This window comes from Myodes glareolus, chromosome 12 (genome assembly GCF_982192425.1).
Source record: "Myodes glareolus chromosome 12, mMyoGla1.1, whole genome shotgun sequence".
In the NCBI taxonomy this organism is placed as follows: Eukaryota; Metazoa; Chordata; class Mammalia; order Rodentia; family Cricetidae; genus Myodes; species Myodes glareolus.
The window spans coordinates 64,655,283-64,679,478 of NC_142037.1; the positions used below are offsets into that span (position 1 = coordinate 64,655,283).

Here is a 24,196-nt window from a genome sequence, read left to right on the forward strand (position 1 = left end):
TTTATCATATGTTCAAGGGACTTTGGGTCTTCTACTAAATAATTACTCCTTCCACAGCCAGGGTTATGCCGTGGCAAACCCAGCAACTGCTAAATTTGCTCTCAAGGTCGAAAACTACAATGAGATCTATTCTATTTGAGAGGAGGTCCCTGTTTACAGAATTTATCATATAGAATTGTGTGTTGACATTGGCTCTTCCTTTTAAATTTCAAGATTGGTGTAATCACAGTACTTTAAGTGGTAATTTTATGCAGTTTGAAGGGACTCTTCCCTTCTACTTCCCCTAACCCAGAATGCTAACTGATGCTCCATTAAAGTATACTATATTTCACATTTTTAATTTACAAATAATTACATTTTTTCTTTGTCCTCAGGAGAGTTATTGTTGTTGTTATTATTATTATTTTGTCTGAACTTACCATTTCTTTTTTCAATGTAAATGGAGAAATAGACTCTGAAATAAACGACGCCCTTGGTACTTCATGTGGTATCGGGACTCAGCTATTAGATCACTTAAAAATACCAGTGTTGCTTCTCTACTGGAAACTGTAGGAACTAGTCGAGATGAGAAAGTCATTTGCCTTAAAGAAACAACAGGGATCAGCCTGTGTGGGATCCTTAACATCTGATGATGTACTTTACTCTACCTTGTCTAGGTAGCCCAGCAGAATTTTCTCAGCTGCAGGTAGATGATGAAATTCTTGTCATCAATAACACCAAGTTTTCATATAAGGATACAAAAAAGTGGGAGGAAACCATGGCAAGTGCCCAAGAAACTGGAAACTTAGTGATGGATGTCAGGCGCTATGGAAAGGCTGGTGAGTTGGTTTCTCTCTGTGCCTGGCTGAGTAGGGAAACCCGACTTTGGCAGGTGGTTGTAACCATTGGCTTCATTAATCCTCTCCCCTACCCCCACTTTTCTTAGCTTTGTGCTTGCAATTGTTTTGTCATTGTGTTGGGACAAATCATGAATGGCCCCTCTGTCTATTCCTTCTGAAAATGCAAATCTACTAGCAAATCTACTGAATCCGACACCTTTTGACTGCTTAGGTAAATGATCTGGCTGAATGCAAAATGCCCATTAAAAGCAAATGTATCTGCACCCGGGCGTCCCAATGCCGAGCATTAAGAATGAGCATTAAGAATGACGTCATGAGGTGGGCAGAGGTGGTGCATACCGTTAATCCTAGCACTTGGGATGCAGAGACAGGCGGATCTCTGTGAGTTCAAGGCCAGCCTGTCTACAGAGTGAGTTCCAGGGGAGCTGGTGCTACACAGAGAAACCCTGTCTCAAAAACTAAAAGAAAAAAAAAAAACGGGTGGAAAGAACAACGGCCCTACGATTTAACTTTCTCTATAGTATTTAACTGTACAGCTCTCCCCAAGCTCACAGTAGGGTTCCTGTTTATTCCCATACCATTATAATCTGCTTGTTACGTCATTGTGTTTCTGTGTCATGGGTGATTATTTGCTAGGAAGGGACAGTAAGTCTCTTCAGATCCGCACATTTTTGATGTCGGCACATAACATGAGTGCCAGTTTAGCAAAAGAATCAGCACATTTGCTAGTCGTCTGTTTACTACCACGGGTTTTAACCTTTGCGTTTTGGGAAGGTGATCTGCTGGTAAAAACCCTGAAGTCTCCCCATCGTTGACACTGCCTGATTCATCTGTCCGTCTGTCTGTCTGTCTGTGTACGTTTTATATCTGTGCATTCAGTAACTTTATTCTTTCCACTTCACCATCTATGTGTTTTCATTACTTGATCTTCATGTGCCAATCAGACTGGGGCAGAGACCAACCTCCCCTGCCATCTATACGGCATAAAACCCTCAATCTTACCAGTGTGGCTACCAAAATTATAGGTTCACCCGAAACAAAGTGGACGGACATGACTTCAGGGATTTACTCCACGGACAAGTCCTCAAGTCTGTCGGTAACAATTGATTTCTCTGAAAGCCTTCAGAGTCCTGTAAGTAGAACGAAGTAACAGCAGAAGCTGTGGGGGGGGGGTTTCAATGCTGCATAAAAGATAAATGGTTAGGTTCTACTTGATAAATAAAGTAAAGTGTCGTCTTGAAAATACTGGCTGTTTTCATTAGCCACCTTTTATTATTGAGCTATGGATGGTAACATCGTTCTATAACGTTGCTCTGCAGGTATTTCTCACCAATCTTTCATTATTACAACCGTCTCTCTCGATCACTGTGAATGAGAAATAGCAATTGTGAAAAATTATATGCTACAACTATTTGTGCACTGTCGCCAGCTGGCAAACTATAGTCACTGTATACTATCAAATGTCATGATGCATTTTAATTGGATTGCATATGTGATTAAGATATAATCAGTTTCATGAGTTGATTTAAAAAGTGCAGTGCAGGAAATTTCAAAATTCTGAAGCAATATTTTTTCATACAGTTTTTTTTAAAAACTAGTTTCTATTTCTAATCAGAATTGTTCATTTTAATCGATAATTTAAACTTTGAACTGAGTCAACTTATCTAAAAAGAAATATTATTGCATTTTTAAAGGACAGGTTTAAATGTTAAAGAATCATAAATGGTTGTTTTACTACTAAGCCAAATACTCATAAATATAACCCAAATGGATGAATGTTTTATCTACCATGCCTCTTAGACTATTAATGACTGATTAAACTTATGGTCATTCTTGCCTATAGCTAGTCATTAATCCTTTCCCAAGTATTGGAGAATAATGAAAAAAATTTAGTACATATAAGAAGCTGTGGGTAATGAGTCAATATCCTGAAAACCCATCTTGTTTAAAGACATTTTCCCCTAATGAGAGATGTATTATTTAAGCCCAAAGTCTAATCAGAGAGAATGTTAATTAGCATTTTTACCCTCTCCAGTATACTGAATCCAAAGAAATCAATGGGATCCATGAGGAAAGCAACACCCTTGATTCAAAAGGTAAAGATCACTCTTAAATTACTTCTGTGTGTCCCACAGGGGAAGTTAGAGCTCTCAAGATCTGTTAGAAAAATTAATATATGTAAGTGAGCGAAAGCTGGATGAAGAGTGAGTTGAAACCAAGGTTAGCATGCGGATCCAGTTGCCGCCAGGTGGGAAGGAGTCTGTTCCAGCCTGGACAGTTCAGGAGCTACAAATACAAATTTGGCAGCGGGCTCTGGAGCTCTCGGTACCCGCATGCCTAAGCCAAATAAGAAGAACAGGTTTTCCTAGAGCCAGCAGCTTCCGGGCTATGGAGTGTTGGCAGAAGGATCTTCATTAAACACAGAATGAGGTTTCCTTTTCCTCCCGATTGCTCTGAAAGGACAAATGTGCAGGGAGCTGATCCTGGCAGGGAATCGCCAAGGGCAGTCACAGTTGGGAGAGTCACCTTTGTTTGTCTTGAAAAAGAAGGAGACAGAAGTATCCAGGGCATTGTGGGAGTTCCACTCTTTTCTTTGTTTTGACCATTCAGAAATAATTTAGCTACTGTGTGCCGTGTGTTATTCCTTAGACATATCAGCAAGACCTTTCAGGTCCATACAGGCAAGAAAGAGGCCAGAAGAAGATGACGGTCTTACACCACAAGGCCAGGCCTCCTGTAGTGGGGCTGTGTTTGCTTTGGCGACACAGTTGAATAGTTAGTAAATATGTTGAGCAAAACTGATAGAAGTTTATGGATTTGTCTCTTCTCTATGATTATTCTCTTTGTCCTTTTTTCTAATAATTCCAAACTAGGACTGTTGTTTCCCTTATCAACTGAATTTGAAAATAAACATTGCTTATTTTTCCTGATATTAAAAATCTAAGGACTCCTAGTTGTCTTCTAATGGCCCAGGTAGTAGTATCAATTGATAAGACACCTACGTGGTGACTATGCAACTCTATGCAGGGCTTGCTACTTCAGGACTGCTTAGTAAGTAAGCATCAGCCACTGTCAGGTGATAGTTACGATTTGTACTATTGTTTTGGGACTGATCTGTGGGAGGCGTCAGATTATGATTCCTTTTTCTTTCTGACTAGCCTACATGAAAAATAATAAGATGTAAGCCAGCCTCCACACATTCTTAAATACTGCCACAAAATACTCTGATCAAAGACAAAATCGTTTTAGCGTTTGCTTTCATTTGGTCGTTCGTTAGGTTGTCTTGCTTTTGACGACTTCTCCAGATACTTTTACATTTTCCTTCATCATGTTGTACAAATGCTTTGGGAGAGATAGCTTTAGGTCGATTCATGTAAGCAGGAAGTGTTAGTTTTTATTTCTCGGAGGTACCGGCCTCTAAGATGATGATATGGCTGTCCTTGCTGTGAAAAAACAGTGCTATTTACTAAAAATAATTAATAAAAGTGTTTGTTCCTCTTGCTAACTTAAATGTAGTATAGACTACTAAAATACATGTGTCTGCATTGAAATAATCTCTACCTTCAATGGCTGCCAATTTTGTCTTTAAAAAATAACATTGCTACAGATTGGAAAGGTTTCTCAAGTGTCATTGAATTTACCAGTGGTGAGAAGTTAAAATGAATGACCTGGTATTTATCTTCTTATTTTTCAATTAGAATCAGAATCCATTTCTTTGAGAAATTTAAAAAGGCGATCCCAATTTTTTGAACAAGGTAAATTGTAATGCTCACTCTTCCTGGGCTCCCATGGACTTGCCCCGCTGCTCACTCTCCTTGTGGTCTGTGGCTCTGGACACCAATCTCCTTCCATCTTGCTGCTGTTATGACCAAGCAACGTAACCCATTTCCGTTCTTTCCCCAGGATCACCAGGCTTTTCTTACAGTTCATGGGTCTACCTCTGTGGTAATGGGTCTTTGTGTGTCCTTTGTCTAGCTCTCAAGGTGTTTCTCTCTTTTAACCTTGTGAAAAAACAAAACACCAATCACAGCAGTGAAATGCTATTAAACACACGTGTTTTTCCACTGGGTAACAGTAAGAAATGAGGAGTTTCAGTTTTGCCTTACTGCTTCCTATCATTTGCACAGTGTTAGATTACACCAACATATGTTTTGTTAGCTTACAAAAAAAAAAACCCAACCTGTTTTTGGTCACGAGAAATACCACCAATGAAGCACAGAGTTGCTCGTTGCTATTGGAATGATGGTAGAGGCTTGATAATGCTGACTCTATTGATGTCAAAGGAAACTTAACATAAAGAAAATTTGGTTGCACCTGAGCACAGGAGCATTGTAAAGTCATCTATGTTGGTGTAGCTGTGCACGGCTGCCTCTTGAGGAATGACGCATGCGCCTTTTCTTCATCTTCACGTTTGTCTAACGCTCTGTCTCCCAAATGTGGGCTCAACTCTGCTCTGCTCCAAAGAGCTTGAAAGAAATGTTTAACATTTTAGATGCAGCATCACAGAAGATTTACTGTTGCTATCTAAAATGTTCCTCATTCTTTAAGGATTAATGAAACATTTCAAAATTTGCTTTATGATACCTACTGGGTGTGTGTCTGTTGTGTTTACAGCCTAATGTTCTTCCTAAGGTAGATTAAGTTTTCTCTCAGACCAAAGAGTTTATCATTGGTCTTTGGTGTTTTTGATTCATAGTTTTTCACTAAACTCACTATTTTCTGTGGCTATTCAACTGAAGTGATAACACACTCCTAATTTGATCTGGCCAAAACAAAATAGTTCTTTGTTTTTGTTTTAGATTTATCTTACTTTTTTTCAATGAGTTATTTTAGAGACAAACATTTTTCTAAGTTTTAAAACAGTTTTCTTTAAATAGGAACACAAGGGAACAGTTTATGTGACAGCTGGGATTTCAGGAAACTTTCTGAACACTACATAATAGTATATTTTTTGAAAATTCACTTTTTGATAATTATATAATTTAATTACATAATGTGTTGACACATTATAAATTAGCCCAGTGTAGTTATACACAGCTCTAATGTCAAGGTTAGACAGGAAGATTAAAAGTTCAAGACCAGCCTAGAGTAAATAGTGTCTCAAAATAGTAATCAAAGAATTATCCAGGCATGGTGGTCCACACCTGTAGCCCCAGCACATGGACGATGGAGGCTGGAGGACTAAAAGTTCAGAGTCAATGTTGGCTTGAGGTCAGCCTAGGTGTGATGATGATATAATATTATAGTGCCTGATAGCTGACACACCCCTGTGTTTCAAATAATAGAAAAGAAAGGGGACCTTGACCTTGCTTTTTGACACATATCAATTAGAAAGCAGCTCATTAGCAAGGAGACCTGGGAAATATAGGATGCTGACATACTTTTGACGAACATTTGCAATAATTGGGCTTGGGAGATGCTGCAGTGTCTGTGTTCTTTCTCCCTGTTAAGCCAAACTATGAGACGCAGTTCAGTTTGGTATCAGTGAAGGCTCTTATGAAAGACTCACCAAGTTAGCACTGTGCCCTAGAGTTTGGGGCACCAGCAGTTTCCTCTCGGAACTAAATGTGAGCTTGGACGATGAGTACAGATGGAACTGAAGGATAAGGATTCATAGGTGATGGAGTTACTGAGAACACTCATGTCACTCGGCATACTGGCAGAGACAGCTAGTGACCTAACTCGCTGAAAAGAGTTATTTTCTGGAAATGGAGACTCACGTTGAGCTTTTCTTCCTTCCTTGCCCACGTGCTGCATTGCAGGGAGCTCCGATTCTGCTGGTCCTGATGTGAGTATTAGACTTTTGAAGTTGGCAATACATAAGGGAAGCTTGGTGGGACTGGATTTCTACACCGCAATATTTCCTGCATTGTTTTAAGATACGTAAAGGTTGGTGGGGTTATAATATGCTAAGCTAGAGAGGTTGACGTTGAAATGTGAGACCACATCTTCCCTGTGATGGGTTAAGCAAACACGAGATGAATGATTGATGAGCGTCGAAGGGTTCCAGTAGATGACTTAAGGAATGTATGTTGTTCTGTGTTTGCATCTCTTGTGCCGCAAACTGGTTAGGTTCCGGTTCCAACCCTCAATGCCCCAAGTCGCTGGGCATGGGATCAAGAGGAGGAGCGAAAACGACAGGAGAGGTGGCAGAAGGAGCAGGACCGCCTACTCCAGGTAGTACCGCATAGCCTGGGTGAAGAGAGGGCTTAGTTTTTAGTGTTCCCTTCTGGCTAGTGCCAAGCAGTGTTGAGAAGCAAGCTTGAAGCTTGCAAAAACAGCAGACCCAAGCCAGCATCCTTATCACTAGCAAACCCTAAACCCTTTTGCATATTGTATGCATATCTTGCACTTACTTTCCCGTTTTGATGATTGTATAAAGTATCGGGCATTAACCCCTATGAACACTTAGGAGACATGAGAGGCCCAGACTGTGAGGGCTTGAACCTGACAGTGGTAGATGAGGTCTGTTTGGCCATCAGTCTCCCTTACCCTGACTGCAGGCCTTAATGAGTTACATCAACAGTACAGCACGGACATAGGTTTTGTTCCACGTGGCTACAAATTCCTGACATCTAAACATCTGCTTAATTTTAGTTTAATATAGGACCTTTTTTTCCTTCAGACTAAATTCTGGTTGGTCACATGAAAGTTTGATGTGGAAGTTTAGAGCTAGCAAAATTATAGAAAATACTCTGCTTAAATACCCCGCTTCCCATGAGAAGGCAACCTTGACTAATTATTATTCCATATTCCCCCTAGGAAAAATACCAACGTGAGCAAGAAAAGCTGAGGGAAGAGTGGCAGAAGGCGCAACAGGAGGCCGAGAGAGAGAATTCCAAGTACTTGGATGAGGTAGCATGAAGCATGCCTTGTTCCCTTCCTTCTCTGTGCCCATTTTGGAGAACCTAGGCAAGGAACACCACACCCCGTTTCCCTAGACACACTCTCACCTCTGTAGCTCTTTGGAAAATACATTGAACTCTCGTGTGTTAGGAATTTACTTTGATATTTTAAATTCTCTCGTAGTTTTTCTAATGTGTCATCAAGTAAATTGCCCTAGAACTTCAGCTTCAAGTAGTCTTTCTGGCCATAGACTTCAGTTACTTATGTGGCCTTTTTTTTTTTTTTTTAAAGTTGTATCTATCTTCTTGGAATTCTGGGCTGCTTGCCATTATTCTCATCCACAGTTGAATCTGTGTGAAATGATAGAGACACAGATGGTGATGTGCTTATTAACTTATCTATTGTTGCTGGCTATGTAGGAGCTGATGGTCCTAAGATCCAACAGCATTTCTCTGACTACACGGGAGCCTGTGGCTGTCACTTGGGAATCCACTTGGAGTGAAGGGTCCAAGTCTTTGGACCGGGAAGGAACCCGGGCAGGGGAGGAGGAGAGAGGACATCTGGAAGAGGATGCTGTTCTTGAGGACAAAAGTTGGAAACTGCAGGAGCAGCTCATGCTTGAGCAGGAGAGGAAACGGAAGGAAGAAGCTCAGGAGGAAGAGCTTCGGAAGCAGCGGGAGGCTGAGGCCCAGGCGCAGGCTGAGGCCGAAGCCAAGGCCCGAGCAGAGGCCCAGGCCCAAGCCGAGGCTCAAGCACGAAAGCAAGCTGAAATACAGAAGTACCAGGCAGAGAGGGAGCGAGAAACTTCGGTCAAGATCTACCAATACCGGAGGTCTGTCCCCATAGCTGAAGCGGGCGGGTATCAAGGAGTTTTAATAGCCATGGCTTTGTTTTGTCTACCCTGTATGCATTCCCTCGTCTGCCATCCTTGCTTTGCACAGCTGAGCCAACCAGTTCCAAGGAGCCTTTAAACCGCAAAACATCTGTAAACGGAGACTGCTCTTTTACTCCTGGCTTCCCAGACCCAAATAATCACACAGAAACTCTATCAATTACAACACTGTTTGGTCTATTAGCTCAGGCTTCTTATAAACCAACTCTTTCATCTTAAATGAAACCATTTCTTTTATATTTTACTACAAGGCTCATGGTTTGTTACCTCTTGCTTCTTGGGTGGCTACATGGTGTCTGCCTTCCTCCATCTTCTTTCCTCCTCTTTATCTGCTTGGATTTCCTGACTTTCTATATTCTGCCCTGCCATAGGCCAAAGCATCTTCTTTATTAACTAATGGTAATAAAACATATTCACAGCCTATTTGGAAATTCCACAACAGACAGCATCTGCTACTTTAATGCCCTCAGCTCTTTCAAGGTTTCCTTACATACTACAACACCAATGTTTTCTGTTACCTCTGGAAATAACTGCTACCACACACATGTGGCCCACTCATTTGATTTAAACGTCTACCCTGCCATCACCACCTTAGCCCTTCCTAAATACCCTATTCTGCCTTGCCTTCCATCCTTCCTGTGTATGTCACACTAGTCTGCATTGTTTTCCTCTTGGCCTGCCTACCCCAAGAAGATGTGCTTCAAAGCTACAACTTAAAAAAGTAATTTCTGTAACCCTAGATCATGACCAGAACATGGAGGTTCCCACCTACCACGTGTATACTTATACAGAGAATGGATAACTAGGCATGTGGTCAGCAAATGCAAATAGGTTTGTTCTCAGTAGCAACTGATTGAAATGCTTGTCTGACTCTCAAGCCATAGACAATTTGCATAAAGAGACCAGAATACTATTTTGACATTCCTAAAGTCAGGGAATGTCTTAAATTTTGGTATTTTAATAAAAACATTCCTTACTCTTTAGGCCTATTGATTCCTACGATATAACAAAGAGAGAGGAGGAATCTTCAGGGATGCTTTCTACGGACAGGTGGGTGGACTACTGTGTTTTACTTGGTTGACCCCAGTTGACTTCAGATGATGTTCCTCAGTTCACTTAGGTGATCTGTAGAGCCACTGGAGCCCTTTGTCCCTTTGTCTTGTGGAGCAAAACAAAACAAACAAAACAACTTGAAGACTGTCCTTTGTATCAGTTAGTCTTTGCTGTGTAACCATTACCTGTAAACTTAGCTTATGATTTTTGTTCTTTTAAAAAGAATATGATGATGGGATGCCCCGGGCGGCTTGCGGAGTCCGGCAAGGATGGCCGTGAGTCCCTGCAACGCCATACGGCCAGGGGAGTCAGGCGGGCGGTTACGACGGATAAAAGGCTCACAAGACGTAGTAAATAAACATAAGGGTAAACATTTATTACTTAAAAAGAAGTAGAAAAACAGAGAGACAGAGCTAGACAAATATAAAGACATAAAGACACAGAGACAGAGAGAAACGTGTGCACACGACAGGAGACAACCACACAAGAGAGAGAGAAAGATGGTGAAGGGGGAGGCCAGAAGTGGCTGGGTGGGCGTGGTTAGTTCTTAAAGTGGCAGCAGAAGACTAACAATGATTTTGTAGCTAAGCATTTTGTGCTGAGCTCATGTGGAGATGTTGGTTGTTTGGGCTCAGTCATACATCTGCTGCCAGTAGCTCTGCTTTTGGGACTGGGTGGACATATCCGGGGAAATGAGAGCTAGGGTAAGCCTGTGAGATCTTATATTCCTGGTGGACGGACAGAGAAGAAAGAGAAATAATGAAAGATGGTTCCCAAGACACCGGAGATCTAAGCTGTTGTTCAAACTAACGTCAAAGGCTGCTTCAAGCTAAAGTCATGTGTAGGTGACATATGTTTGTAATCTAAGCCCTCAGGTGGCTGAGATAAAAGGATTGGTATGAGTTCAAGGCTAGCCTAAACAACACAATGAGCTCAAGGCCAGCCTAGGCTACAAAGCTAAACCTTGTCAAAAAAAAAAAAAAAACCAGAGAAACGAAAGCTGTATTATTCTTCTGCCTTGTGGTAAGGGTCATTTTAGACGATAAGTAGACAAAAATTGTTCCTTTTTGGTCACTCAGAACAATGTTTAAATTAAATTTTTGAGACATGGTCTCAATAGGTACCACAGGCTTGCCTGGTGCTCACTATATACCTGGCTAGCATTCCTTCCACCTGTTGGTACTACATATGTGTATTGCCTTATCCAGGAGACTATTTGCTTTAAAAAGGCATGAGGAGTGGCTCAGTTACCTAAAAATGATAATGTTTTTAGTGCATCTGATGAGAATTGTGGTCATTCTCTTAGACAGTACAATGGGGACCACCAGCAGGGTTCGAAAAGGAAACAGGTTTTCGACTATCAGAAAAGGTGCAAGGAGCATGCGTTTAAAGTTTCCTCAAGCATCAAGCTTTAATATTTTCAGGTCATTAAACAAAAACACTTTGCTGTTTTAAAATCACTAAGGACTTTTGAACGGTGTGTCTGTAAATATCTAGTCTGTAGGTTCATTAGCTTCTGCTTGCAGAGCTGAGATAATTGCTGTAGGGCACTTGTCTTCTTTATTGGCTCTAAGGAAAGAGGCACATTTACTGGCAACCAGGGTGAGTGAAGGGATTCAGACCGGAAAGGAGGACGAGCAGGACTGACTAGGTAGGAGTGTACCTATATAGCTAGAGAAAACCCCCTGATAAATGACCTGGTGACAGCAAGTCCCCCTGGGAAACTGTAGACCATTAAAATGTCCCCTCACTTGCTCATCATTTTACTCACTTTGTAGACTTCGTTTCTCAGTACAACTCTATGAGAAGATATATTTAGCCCTATTTTCTTTTTGTCTGTGATGAAACTGAAACTTATATAGGTTGACTGTTGGCTAAGAGACCCAAGATGAGACAAGCTAGGAATTACCAATATATCAACTTTCTGACTTTAACCGTCATGCATTGCTCATCTGCCTTGAATGCAGGTAGTAAAAGGCTAACTAAGAAAGAAAACAAAAGGTCAGATTTATGATTCCAGCATTGAGGAGGCAGAGGCCTGGTATCCCTGTAAGTTCAAGGCCAGCTTACTCTGCATCTATTTTTTTTAAATCTATGAGTGGATTTATATAATTGTGGAGTATATGCTATATATTATATATTATACAATGCAATACAATATAGAATACTATAGGTAGTGCTATATATAATATATAAATACTATATATATTATGTAGTATATACTTTATAGGCACTGGGGAGTGCAGCCTAACATCCAGGGGCAAGTGTTTTTTTTTTTTTTTAAATACAGGTATGCCCTGACAGATGTAGCTGTCTGCCAGTTATAGCACCTTATCCTGCATTATAGGCTATTACACAGGGTACAGATGTACACTATATATACATATGCACATCTGTATATAGTATTGCTACTATTTCTGAAGTTGAACTAATTAGTAGAATGAGCAGATAATCCTGTGCTCTGTTATAGATATGAAGACAGCATTTTCAGAGGTGCCTGCAGAGTCAGAAGGCCTTACTACCTGTTTGGAATGCTGGGATAGCATTTGGCAAATGGGTGGATGATCTGTGGCCTCCTGGTGCCTTAGATATGGCAAATGGGTGAATGATCTGTGGCCTCCTGGTGCCTTAGATATCCACATCTTGATGCCAGACAGTGTGGAGGACACAGCACAGACTGACTGAGTGAGCGGGTGGATGGTGCTGGAGTCAGCATGGGCAGAACAGTCTCTATCATCTTAGGAAGGAGAGAGGGTCCCATATTTTGTGTATTTCCAGCATTTATTGTTTTCTGCTAGTTTGCATAAGATGAAATTTTACTTGGTTCTAAAATAAACCCATCTCCCAAAAGACATAGAAAATAAATTCCTGCTTAAAAACACATTTCTTTGCCAGGTGTAGTGGTGTGTGCCTTTAATCCCAGCACTTGGGAGAGAGAGGCAGGAGGATTTCTGTGTTTGAGGTCAGTCCAGTCTACAGAAAATGTTCCAGGACTACACAGAGAAAACTTGTCTTGAAAAAAACATACAAACAAAGCTGTATTTTCTGGAATAAAATAAAAATGTTAATAGCACATATTTAATATATTCTGTTTTAGGAGTAAGTCAAGATCTACTACGGAACTAAATGATGCCCTCAGAGAGAAAAATGGTAAGTGTGATTTTTGCATTCAAACTTTTATTTAAAAGCACAATTACATATTTGAGTGGTCATATACTATGACTAGTTTAAGTGCCAGAAACTTTAGATTCACCAATATTATATGGGTAACATGCTATTTTGCATATCTGTAATAAAAACTACCTTTTATTTATTTGGCTTTCTTTATAATGGAGTGAGTACCATACTGGGGCATTTCAATAACTAAGAAGTATGTGAGAAATTTGCAAAGAAAATTTTGACACACTTTGCATAGTAGATTTTATCTTGCTGTTAAATAGTCTGGCCAGGAAATAATACAGAGGACATAAGAATTATGGATAAATGTGAAGTCATTTATGCAAAGGGAAAAAGATCTGAAAACCCAGTGATAGGGATTTTTTTTCCCTTCATGGAAATCATTTGGAACTCAGAACTTGATATAAAACTCGGTTCTGGTTAGCCCCAGATAGCTGAAATTGCATAAGTAAAGAAAAAGCCCTAAGCAATTTCATCATACATACAGGGTTTGAATAAACAAACTATTGGTCAGTTATGCACACGTAGAAATGTTCAGGTAGGGATTGAGATGCACAGACAAGCTTTGGCTCCATCACTGACCTCCAAGGTAATTCAAATCTCTGATGCCAGCTCTTTCTGTTTTTAATATGAATAAGAAGTAGTTTGTATTTCGTATATTATCATTAAACTACGGAGAAAATAATTTTTAAAAATTTAAAGTTCATTATAAGAAAAGCATTGTCTTTTATGTTTGTCTTGGGTCTGGTAGCAGCTTATATGCATCTCTGGTCAAAGCTCATAGAATTAACTTTTCATTCGGATAGGTGACAGTATCATTGAGTAAGTAGGATCTTCAGTCATGGCGCTATTTGACTTGCCAGCATTTTGGACCCACCTTTCCCTTCAGAAAACACTGCTCTAAACAATCGCCCTCTCTTTTATGTCTCCACTCAACGGATACTTCTAATGTGGCCTGTCTGCTCTTTGGATCTTTCCTATTTGGGTCTTCTAGCTCTTCCCCCTTGAATTCGACCCCTAGCTATTGTTAAAATCACAGATTAAGTACACTTGTCTTGTGTGACATACCTTTAGTCTGTGGTGTTTGTACTCTGTCCTGAGCGAAACATGGTTGTTGGTGCACACCTGCGACAGTCTCAGACAGCTGCTCACTCTTCCGTTTGGGTCCCACCTGGATAGCTTTCTTCCCTGTGCAGCCACACCGCCTTGAATTAGCACACGGTTGTTGGTGCACACCTGAGACGATCTGAAACAGCTACTCACTCTTCTGTTTTGTGTGCCTTCTGGATAACTGGTAGTGTGTGTTTTCTTCCATGTGCCCGCCACATCTCCTTGAATTAGCAGGCACTAAGAAATTATTACATATTTGATGGGATGATTTGGTTATATCATCAACGTACTCTTAATATGAAAAAAGTTTTATTTAAAACTAGCACGTTGATATTGTTGTTAATATACCACATATAGGTTTGTACTAAACAGCAATAACAACATACTTGTGTGGCCTGGATCCTTACTTACTTGAAGAGGTACCTAGACAAGCCATATAGTCTGAGAGCGTGGTAATAACCATGAATTCAGAGAAGAAAAAAAATCCTTAGTTAAAATTTTCTAATCTAAACTAGAACAAAGATGATGCCGCTAGATTGTATGTGTTTTCCATAAATAGGAATTAGTCAGCAAACCTTCGGAATGCAAGCTGACTTAATTACTTCTAATAAACTTAATAGTTATATTCCAGTTTATAAATATCTCAGAGCACAAACAGATTTGATAATATTATGAACAATCATTTTCTATTATTCACCAGGGCTATGTCAGTGGCTGAATAATCTTACAGTGTGGTCATGACTTATTCTGCAACTTAGACCATGAGAACAGCCCCTGTCAGTTTAGAGATATCTGCACTTGTGTGGTCTTTTCCTGCCCTAGGGGTGGGACAGAGAATATATGTATGAAAGAAAATTCCCTGTTTCCCTGCAGTCTCTTCATAGCAAGCGTGCAATGAGTGTACTTGATTTAAAGAAGGAGAAATTAGATGAACATTTTGTAACTGAACATGTCTGGGGTCTACAGGGATTTGTGTGTGTGTGTATGTGTGTGTGTGTGTGTGTGTGTGTATATGTATATGTGTGTATGTGCACCTCATGGATGCCTCTGCATGTGGAACTGGAATTTCCAGTAATAGGAAGCAGCTAGTAGCTGTCTGTTTTCCACAGATGTCTCCCTGCTAGAGCTGGATGTCAGTCCCCATGCGGAGTGCTGGGTTTGAAGTTGCCCTCTCTTTGGAGGCTGATGCACTGTCATTTCTTGTGTACTTCTATTGAAGGTTTTGGTATGTTTTTCATCTAGGAGGCAGCAAGTATTCTGACCGAATCGGGACTACTAGCTTTTCACAAAGGAGTTCCAGGAAGGATCAGGGTCCTTCAGAAGCAGAATTGGAGAGACAGCAAATCCTGCAGGAAATGAGGAAGAGAACGTCTCTCCATCACGACAACAGCTGGATCCGACAGCGCAGCGCCAGCGTGAACAAAGAGCCCATCTGCCTGCCTGGGCTCATGAGAAGGTATGTGATGTTCGTGATCTTTGCTGGGAAGCAAAGGTCTCCGTTCTAGGCTTTCCCCATTTTTTTGGGCAGTGAACTATCATCAGATACAGTGAGTTCTTGTGTCTGAACCATCTCATTTAAACTGGGGACAATGTTTTGAAGTAGACTCAGTTACTCTGATATATATACAGAAACTGATTGAGTGAGACAGGGAAGCCAGCAGGACAAGATCACATCATGAATAGCTTCTAAGTCTGGATGTGGAATTTTGAAATGGGATTCAGATAACTAAATATGAACTTGATTCTTTTTTATGTGTTAAGCTTGAAGAGAAGGAAACCTACTTATGTTCATAATCAGATTAACAGCTAGGATGGAATCACGGTAATTAGGTTCGCAAACAGTGTGCAAACCTAATTTTGTAACATTTAAGATGGTAAAAATGCAGATACAAGTTGGAGTGAGTGGGTAGGCATTCTAGGAGACCTATCTTGGCAAATAATACTGCAGCAACTCTGTCAGTGTTCTGTCTGACTGCTGAGCTGGGGAAATTTATTTGCAACATGTTTCAGATAGAGAATTAATTATTTTAATACACAAGTAGATGTTTCAAAATGCAGGTGTGAATCTTAGGAACTGTATCTCTGTGTGTATCTCTGTCTATATCTATATCCAGTAAACTAGACAAGTGGTGTGAGTGGGTAGTTCAGAGGGAACAAACAAAATCAGTAAATATACACAAATCAATACCACTCCTCAAGTGACAATGATATATCTATCCTTTTGCTTATGAAATTGTCACAGCATTAAGAGATTGATTAAACCCAGTACTGGCAATGCATAAGAAAGTAAGAATTCTTCTTTCCAATGGATTCAATCGTTTTTTTTTCATAAAACACAGGTGTACATTTTCTTACTACGGTTCCATCTTCTAGATATTGCTAAATAAACACAGAAAGATAAAGATAAGGATATACAATATTGGAAATATCGGGAACAAACAAGCCAAACCCCTCCCCACCCTACCCCCACCAAATTTTTTTCCCTTGAGGTTTGTTTGTTTGTTTATTGAGCCAAGATTTCTCCGTGTAGCTCTGGCTGTCCTGGAACTCAACTTTATAGACAGGGTTGGGCTTGAACTCACAGAAACCTGCCTGCTTCCCAAGCTAGGATTAAAGGCATAGGCCACCACCACCCTGACTCTATGACTCTTAACAGGACACCTAGTTAGCAGAGGCAGATCAGTAAGAGTACTATACAAACATTATAGAGGGCCAGATGCACTGTGAGTGATCAGCACCTCAGAAGTTAGTGGTTAAGGGGTCGGTATTCTTGGGATTCAGGCATGAAGTACATTTTGTGTGCTCTTTTTTATTTTTCCATACTTAATTTAAAACAATTCCTCTTCCAGCTGTGAGGTTTGCCTGATTTGTGTTTTGCCTGTCATTGGCTTTAGCACTTGAGCAGCTATAGATGTGGAGTTGGCAAGGTTTCTTTGTTCAAATAAAGGAGATAATCATAGTGGTTTGATAGTGCCCATAGGTCTCTGCCGTGTGTCCATTGTTTCTTTAATGACCCGGAACATATAAAATGCCCATGAGCTCGCATGTCTTAGCAATGGATTCCATTTGGTCAACCTTCCTGAAGACCCTTCGTGGGGCTCATCCAGATGTCTTGTTTTGTAATCTTCTTCCCACGTAGCTGCTGAAACTGCCTCACATGTAGGACTCTCATTTATAGGGGCGTCATTCAGTATGACATTTCCTGACATGAAAATGCTGTCACTCTCCATGTATATCATGTTGGCTGATAACCATTCTTCAGTGTAGCCGCATGGGCAAACCTAGAGTCAGTGGATGGTGCTGAACAGGGGAGCAGATACAAAATGGCATGGTTCTGTGAGGACCATTGATGTATATCTAGTCTATCACATGAAGAGACGTTGACATGATTCAAGGTCATACATATTAGGTAGTAAATAAATTATTTTAAACTGTTGTAGAAGAATAAAAACCGTATTGTTTTCATGTGCTCTAGAGTGAGCTCATCTACATAGAAGCATGTATTAACTTACAAATACAAATTTGCATGTACGTGTAAGTATTTCCTTGCATAGCTGAGAAAAATCTCACTACTCAAGGTGGTTACTCGGGGGGGGGGGGTTTAGGGAAGGTATAGAAAGTGAGGGAAGGAGTAACCCCTTGCCCAACCTCAGAAGCCCCTTGCTTGCCTCATTCTTGGCATAGTGTTATACTGTGATGATATATACATATGATGCTAAGCTAAAAATAACTGTATTGTTTAAGCTCCCATCCAGGGAAAAAGTTTTAAAACCTCTGACAAAATCACCAGTTAGGAAGCCCCTGACAATTCAGAATTAGCTTTTGTAGAAGAGGTAAATCCGGTTTTCAGCGGCGTCTTCAGTCCGAGGAAAGAGGTGATTGGCTGTTGCCAGTCGTGTGAACAGTTTTTGAGACATGGGATCTGGGTTGGTGAGAAGGTCTGGGAGGCAGACCTGGGTTGCAGTGGAATCAGCCAGAGCCTGACCCACACACTCCTAGTTTGAGCAAAGAAACTTCTATGAGATTAAAAACAACCTTCTATAGTCTGTGAAGATTAAATTAAGTACGTCTGTGGACATGTCTAACTTAATACTTATTATGCACCTAAAATTCATTTTGTGATTGAATTTTGAAGGAATGAGGTTTATATGTCTACACTGCTTAAGATTTAAGGAATGGTTGGTTACCTTTCTAGTATTCACTTTTATTTAAATGATAATTTTCTTGCCAGTTTGATACTTGGTCTTTGGTCTAAGCACCATGCCAAAGAAAGTTCTTGAAGAATGAAATGGCACAGTACCTCTGGTGTAGAACAGTTTTATTATTAAAAGTAATCATATATGTAACTGGATTCAGATCACTTACAGTCTAGGAGAGACATAAAATGTGTCTTATATTGACCCCAATGGTACATTATATCCATTGATGATCTGCAGTTGAGTGGTTCATGTTACCCCTATGACTTCTTCCCGTATTTCAGAGGGGAGTCCCTGGACAACCTGGACTCCCAGCGGCCCAGTTCCTGGAGGCAGTCCCCGTGGCACAGCCAACCGGCAGGAGTCTATGCCTCCTCCTCCGTCCAAGACTTCAGTCGCCCACCTCCTCAGCTGCTGTCCACATCAAACCGTGCCTACATGAGGAACCCATCCTCGGCGGTACCACCTCCAGCTAGCCCTGTGAAGACCATCGTCCCAGGCCCTGCCCCCCCAGGGTCTCCTACCCCACGCAGCTGTTCCCCGGCCATGTCACAGTCGGGCTCTCAGCTCCGCAACAGGTGAGGCACTTTCTGTCGTCCCCTTGTCTTAATTTCAAGTATGCTTCGTCGTTGAAATGTTCCTCCAAATTATCCAGTGAAGAAGAAAAACTGAGCGCATGAATTTGGTGTTCTTGTATCAAAGCAATTGAGAAGGCTTTCTTCTGCCTCTGTCTGCTGCCTGCCTAGTGTCTACCGATGTCTGGGAAGGGCACTTGAGACTTTCAACATGTCTGCATGTCACCAGGCTCTCTGTTGCCTGTGCTTTTGGTCAGTGTCTCAGCTGGAAGATTTCTCTGAATAGATCACCATGTGACATCAACAAAGGATACAGTGGCTCACGAAGGCTTTCATATTTATGAGTACAATCAGTTCTATGAAGTATCTGACTTTTAATGGCACTCTAATAGAAACTCATTGGAATGGGGTGTAAGAAATAGGCTTCATAGCCTGGGCAGTTTGAATAAGATGGATTAAAAAAAATCATCCTGTAGGTTTGATCTTGCTTCCAGAATCTTGGGTCGCTTCATCTGTGACCCGATCTACCACCACTTTGCTCAGTCCTCATTACTTGACTTCCACAGTTCATATGTTCTCGGGGAGGGAGTGAAAGTTAGGGAAAAACTTGAATGACCCCTTGCCCCCGGCCAGGGAGTGAAGCCCTGATGTCAATGTGGGTTGTGTTTTTAGATCATCACAGCATCCCCATGAGCCAGTCCTTTACTATCATCCCAAGGGAGTTTTCAATTCCATCATAAACATAATGATCAAGGTAGAAATCCATTCATATTTGAATATTTTGAACTGTTAATAGACTTAGATAAGAATAGATATCTCAATTCAAAATAGTGATAATTATCAAGATCTAGAAAATATATTAGAGAGTTGAATTAAAGGAAAAGGGGCCAGGAGGCATTGTGGTCAGGTTTTTTAGTGATAGATGGGAGTTTTCAGAAGAGAGGACCCACCATTCACTTAATCTCACTCTGTAACCCCATATGTGAGAATAGGGCAGGGGAGAGCTAGGGACAGGTCGTGGGCTTCTCTGTCCAGGGAGAGTCTTTGGCCAGCAGATTGTTCTCACCACACCTGCCTCTCAATAGCCATGAATCTCTGCACTCCCAGAGGCCTCATGGTGTTGTACTCCTTCTGCAGGGATGGGAAAGTAAAGATGAAGGTCCTGTCTCTTTAGCACTAGGGGAGAGCCGTCCTAGGTCTGAAAGTGAAGTGGCAAGGAATCTCCATCCCCGACTCATCGGTGGCTCTTGAGCTATGATGACTTCATTCTCAACAGAAGTGCACTCAAAGTGTTCCTGTTTCTAACCAGAAAATTGAAAACGGAGGGTAAAAAGTAAAGTTGAGGAGGCAAATCACAGAAAACCCGGATGGACCTGAGAGTGCAACGCCTTGAGTGGAATTTCATATATAACGCAACTGAAATAGCAAGAAGATGTAGCAGATCAGAGATAATGATGGATCCATATGTGACCTCAGGGGAGTGGGTACAAAGTCCCAAATGGACCAGTCACATTGAAACTGTTCCTTTAGGTGAACAGGCTTCTCGGTCCCTAGAGCCTTCATGACAGCTGAAGGTATAATGAATAGATGCTTTATTTAATTGGCTGCTCAAAGTCTTGCTCCTACAGATATAAAGAGCCTTTCTTCAGCTGTTACCATTTCTGCCGATGACAGTGTGACTTTAAATGCCAGCCTTGCCAAGCACAGGTGAAAGTCTCCATTCCATTCTTGTTCCACATCTAGGTCAGTGAGTGGGAAGCGTGAGTGTTCCTACTGTAATAAAATTCTGGGCAAAGGAGCCGCTATGATCATCGAGACCCTGGGTCTTTGTTATCATTTACATTGTTTTAAGGTGAGCGTGGGACGAAGAGCTTGCCGGCCGCAATGCTTTGCTTGGAGAGCGCATGGCTTCTGTGAGCCGCTGGGTTGTGGTTGTGCCACTAATAAGCTTGGCGCTGTTATTTGTCAGTCTGTGCTGCGGCAGGAGTCACAAATTGCTTGCTACTACTTGGTTGTCAAACCTGAATCTTCTTATAAAAGTCAGTCTGCAAGTCCTGTGCTTTTTGTAGCTCTGATTAGATCTGCTTAGGATCCTATAAATAAAATTAATGGCATGTAGTGTGTTCTCTAGCGTGCTGCCATGGGTAGACTTAAAATTTAATTTACCAGTGTTATTAGCATAGAGACATGCAGTTATCAGTGTCTCATGGATAGCTTTTACTAGTGTCTGGAAGGAAAACCACTGGTAAATATTTTTACAGTTGCATAGCCTGCATATACTTGATAGTGTTCCTATATACAGGGAAGGGTTCAGGCTGTAACTCTTGATTTTACAGTATCTGCTGCTGAATGCATCAGGTTAATTCTTGAACTTTCATTGGGGCATAGAAATAGAGAGTCTCCCTAGTTTTGATACTGGAGTTCCAAAGTTAACAGCTTGCTTGAGCATAGGCATATGAATTTGTATATATAAATGCATGTAGAGCAGAATGAGTCAAAATAATGTTTACGCGCATGTGCGCACGCACACACACACACACACACACACACACACACACACACACACACACAGAGAGAGAGAGAGAGAGAGAGAGAGAGAGAGAGAGGAGGAAAGAGACAGAGAACACCCTGGCCTTGACACAAGGCACCCCGTGAAGGCTCACTTAGTGCTCCACAGTCACTGGGAGCTGCCCACTCTGGACTAGAATGTCAGAAACCCAAATTCTACTTTTCTCTTCTTACATGGTGGTGAGTTAGCCTTTATTTCTTTGGCGTAATGAAGACTAAATTTCTTTAAGCCAGGCAGCAAATTGTTTCTTTATTTCTCCACTTCCAATATATGGAGAATGATCATCTTGGTTCTTAAATTTTGCTTTATGAATTCTTAGTATCTAATCTGGAAAGCTTAATTCTAACCCACTAATTGTCTTTGGCCTTCCCTACCCTTGCTTTGTTATATATACCCAGGAGTTTGGGAGCTGTCTTTTATATTCCTCTTGTCACATTTCTGTCTATCTCTTCACCCCATGTATTTCTCGTCTGAGAGTACGCCAGGCTTCCTGGACTTGTCTAATTGTACATTCTCTTTGGTCTGTCAGTGTGTCTCCTGTGAACGTGACCTCGGAGGTTCCTCCTCAGGAGCTGAAGTCAGAATCCGAAACAGCCAACTCTACTGCAATGACTGCTATCTCCGATTCAAATGTAAGAGAGCAAATCAGAGAGAAAATTTCTTGTCTTTTGAGGAGACCACGGGTTCCTATGCCTTTTCCTGAGCCTGCAGCCACCTCTTCCTCAGGTTCACTACCATAGGATCGTGGGTTTCAGGGGTCAGAGTCTGTCCCATTCCAAGAAGGGATGTAGTGAATCCCAGCCACCTAGGAGGAGATTGTGGGTTGAAGCAACTCAAGGGACTTGTACCCAGAAATCAGGACATTGACTCTGGTTTGCAAAGATCCAGAAGAAACTTCTAATGACTCCTGGGCTCAGAACAGGGGTTAAGACAAGTCTGTTTTCTGATTAAGGTCACATCTCTTATCAGCTCATCTCGATTATCTGATAATGAGAGCTTATTACGTGACTTATAATCAACTCTGAAAATGATTGAACCTGAGAGTATCACTTTCTGCTTTATGATAATGCGTAGCCATATATCCATACATATATTTTTTGAAGAAGAGAGCCTTAATTCTGTTTAATATGGAGTTTCAGTATCATTGGATTAAAAACAATTTAAATGCTACTTCCTTCTAAGTATGTGTTTGAGCCTTGTGAAGTCTAGGTAGCATAACTTGGGTATGTATTGTTAGAGCCTCTGCAAGACAACAGTTATTGCTGTATATCATTTTGAACCTTGACGCTGGTAACATGTTTCTTCCTTGTGAAAGGGTATTACAAGTGGTACCTACAAACCTATTGCTTTTGAACTCGGAGGTATTTATATGGCCCCTTATATGAAGCGTGTTTGGAAATGATTTGAACTGATCAACTCTTTTTTATCTGTCAGTGGCTTCTGAGCCTTCTCTGCTGGCTGTCCAGGCCTTTCTTGGATAATGACCCTGAAGTTGGGAGAATATCAAGGCTGGGCATTGGATCTGGGGTGGTGGTGTGTATGTGTGTGCATTTTTCTCTTTTGAATCCAAAGCCAAATATCATTGATTTTTGGAGCTACTGCCCACGCCTTTTCTCCCCTTCAGTACAAATAATAGAGTTGCAGGCCTTTTGTTTTCTGATTCAGCAGCTAATTTTTACTCTGTTTTACACATAAAGAGTTCTAGACCCAAGAGGCTGCATTCTGCCTACCTTCATCCTAAGACTGAGTGACAAGCAACTCTTTCTACCTCACTGGGCCCCTCTGAGTGACGACTGCTATGTGTCCCATGTGCTGATATTCACATGCTTTTGAGTCTGAGCACTTTTCTCTCTTCTCTCCCTGCCTGATTAGCTGGACGGCCAACCGCCATGTGATGTAAGCCTCCATTCGAAAGCACTGTTGCAGATAGAAGAAGAGGCGGTTGCCACTGATGCAGAACTATAAATATGTCTTGTATGCTCCCCCCCTTTTTTAAAAGAAGAACCTTTGCTTCATTAGATGACATAGGAACACTGTAGTGTTGGTAGGACTTGTATTTTTACTGTTTATTTATAAGATGGTAATTATGTTTGTGTGGGGGGAAGTGCAGTATTTGCCTTTGAACTCAGTATCCTAAAAGCACAAGTGGAAAAAACCCCAAGAACTTAAAAAAATACTTTTGAGGCCGATGATGATCTAGTTTGACCCTTTAGTGGTGTTTTGAAGAGGGCATTTTATTTTATTTTTTTTAAGTTCTGAAACATTATTTGAAATAGTTAATATAAATATGTAATTGTTTACTGTTTATTGTATTGTATTCTAAGTTAATGTGAAACTATGTGAAAAATTTTCATTTAAATCCACCCATAAATTTGCTTTTTGTGGCTTTCTTTACACAGAAATAATCCAATTGAAAAATAATTTTGTTCATGGAATATTTTATTTGCTTGAAGAGGGCATTCTATTTTCCTTACAAGGACTGTCATGCTGAGCAAATATAGTAGACAGCTGCTTGTTTCCAGTAATGAAAAATAACCATGGTTTCCTTCAAGAAACCAATGAGCTTTTCTGTTCAGTTGCCTTTGTAAATAAAATTGGTGATGCGTTTAAGGAGTGGCTTTTTTTTTAAAAAAAAATTATTGATTGAATTATTTATTTACTTAATGAGTTTGGGTCTCTTTCAGTCCTTTTTTTTTTAAAAAAGTAAAAGATATGTTCTCTCTTTCTCTCTGTATGTGTTTATCAGAGGCATGTGGGTGTCTGTGGAGGCCAGAGGAGGGTGTGGGATTCTCTGGACTGGTGGGTGTGAGATATCCAGCATGGGTCTTGGGGGCTGCATTCGGGTTCTAAAAGAGCAACAAGAACTCTCGCCTCCCGTGTGGGTGCTTAGTTCCCCTCTTAGTTCGCCTTTCCAGAGCGTGAACTATAGTTCAATATGT

At 40.9% G+C, this 24,196-nt stretch overlaps 1 protein-coding gene across 22 annotated transcripts in view; it reads left to right on the top strand.

Moving 5' to 3' along the window:
* Lmo7 (LIM domain 7) overlaps positions 1-23,867 on the top strand; it is a 203,707-nt gene extending 179,840 nt beyond the window's left edge. For 7 of the 22 annotated variants that reach the window (XM_085698238.2, XM_085698243.2, XM_085698244.2 and 4 more), the window contains 15 exons: positions 657-818; positions 1,784-1,971; positions 2,875-2,935; positions 4,538-4,594; positions 4,743-4,784; positions 6,602-6,627; positions 6,912-7,016; positions 7,602-7,694; positions 8,105-8,517; positions 9,562-9,627; positions 12,728-12,780; positions 15,160-15,373; positions 18,398-18,691; positions 20,432-20,540; positions 21,787-23,867. In XM_085698238.2, the coding sequence (XP_085554364.2) occupies positions 657-818; positions 1,784-1,971; positions 2,875-2,935; positions 4,538-4,594; positions 4,743-4,784; positions 6,602-6,627; positions 6,912-7,016; positions 7,602-7,694; positions 8,105-8,517; positions 9,562-9,627; positions 12,728-12,780; positions 15,160-15,373; positions 18,398-18,691; positions 20,432-20,540; positions 21,787-21,960 (2,057 nt within the window). In that variant the 3' untranslated portion in view covers positions 21,961-23,867. The remainder of the gene's footprint in view (positions 1-656; positions 819-1,783; positions 1,972-2,874; positions 2,936-4,537; positions 4,595-4,742; positions 4,785-6,601; positions 6,628-6,911; positions 7,017-7,601; positions 7,695-8,104; positions 8,518-9,561; positions 9,628-12,727; positions 12,781-15,159; positions 15,374-18,397; positions 18,692-20,431; positions 20,541-21,786) is intronic. The other 15 variants (XM_048421718.3, XM_048421722.3, XM_048421726.3 and 12 more) reach the window with 11 other exon arrangements.
* The last annotated feature ends 329 nt before the right edge of the window (positions 23,868-24,196 follow it).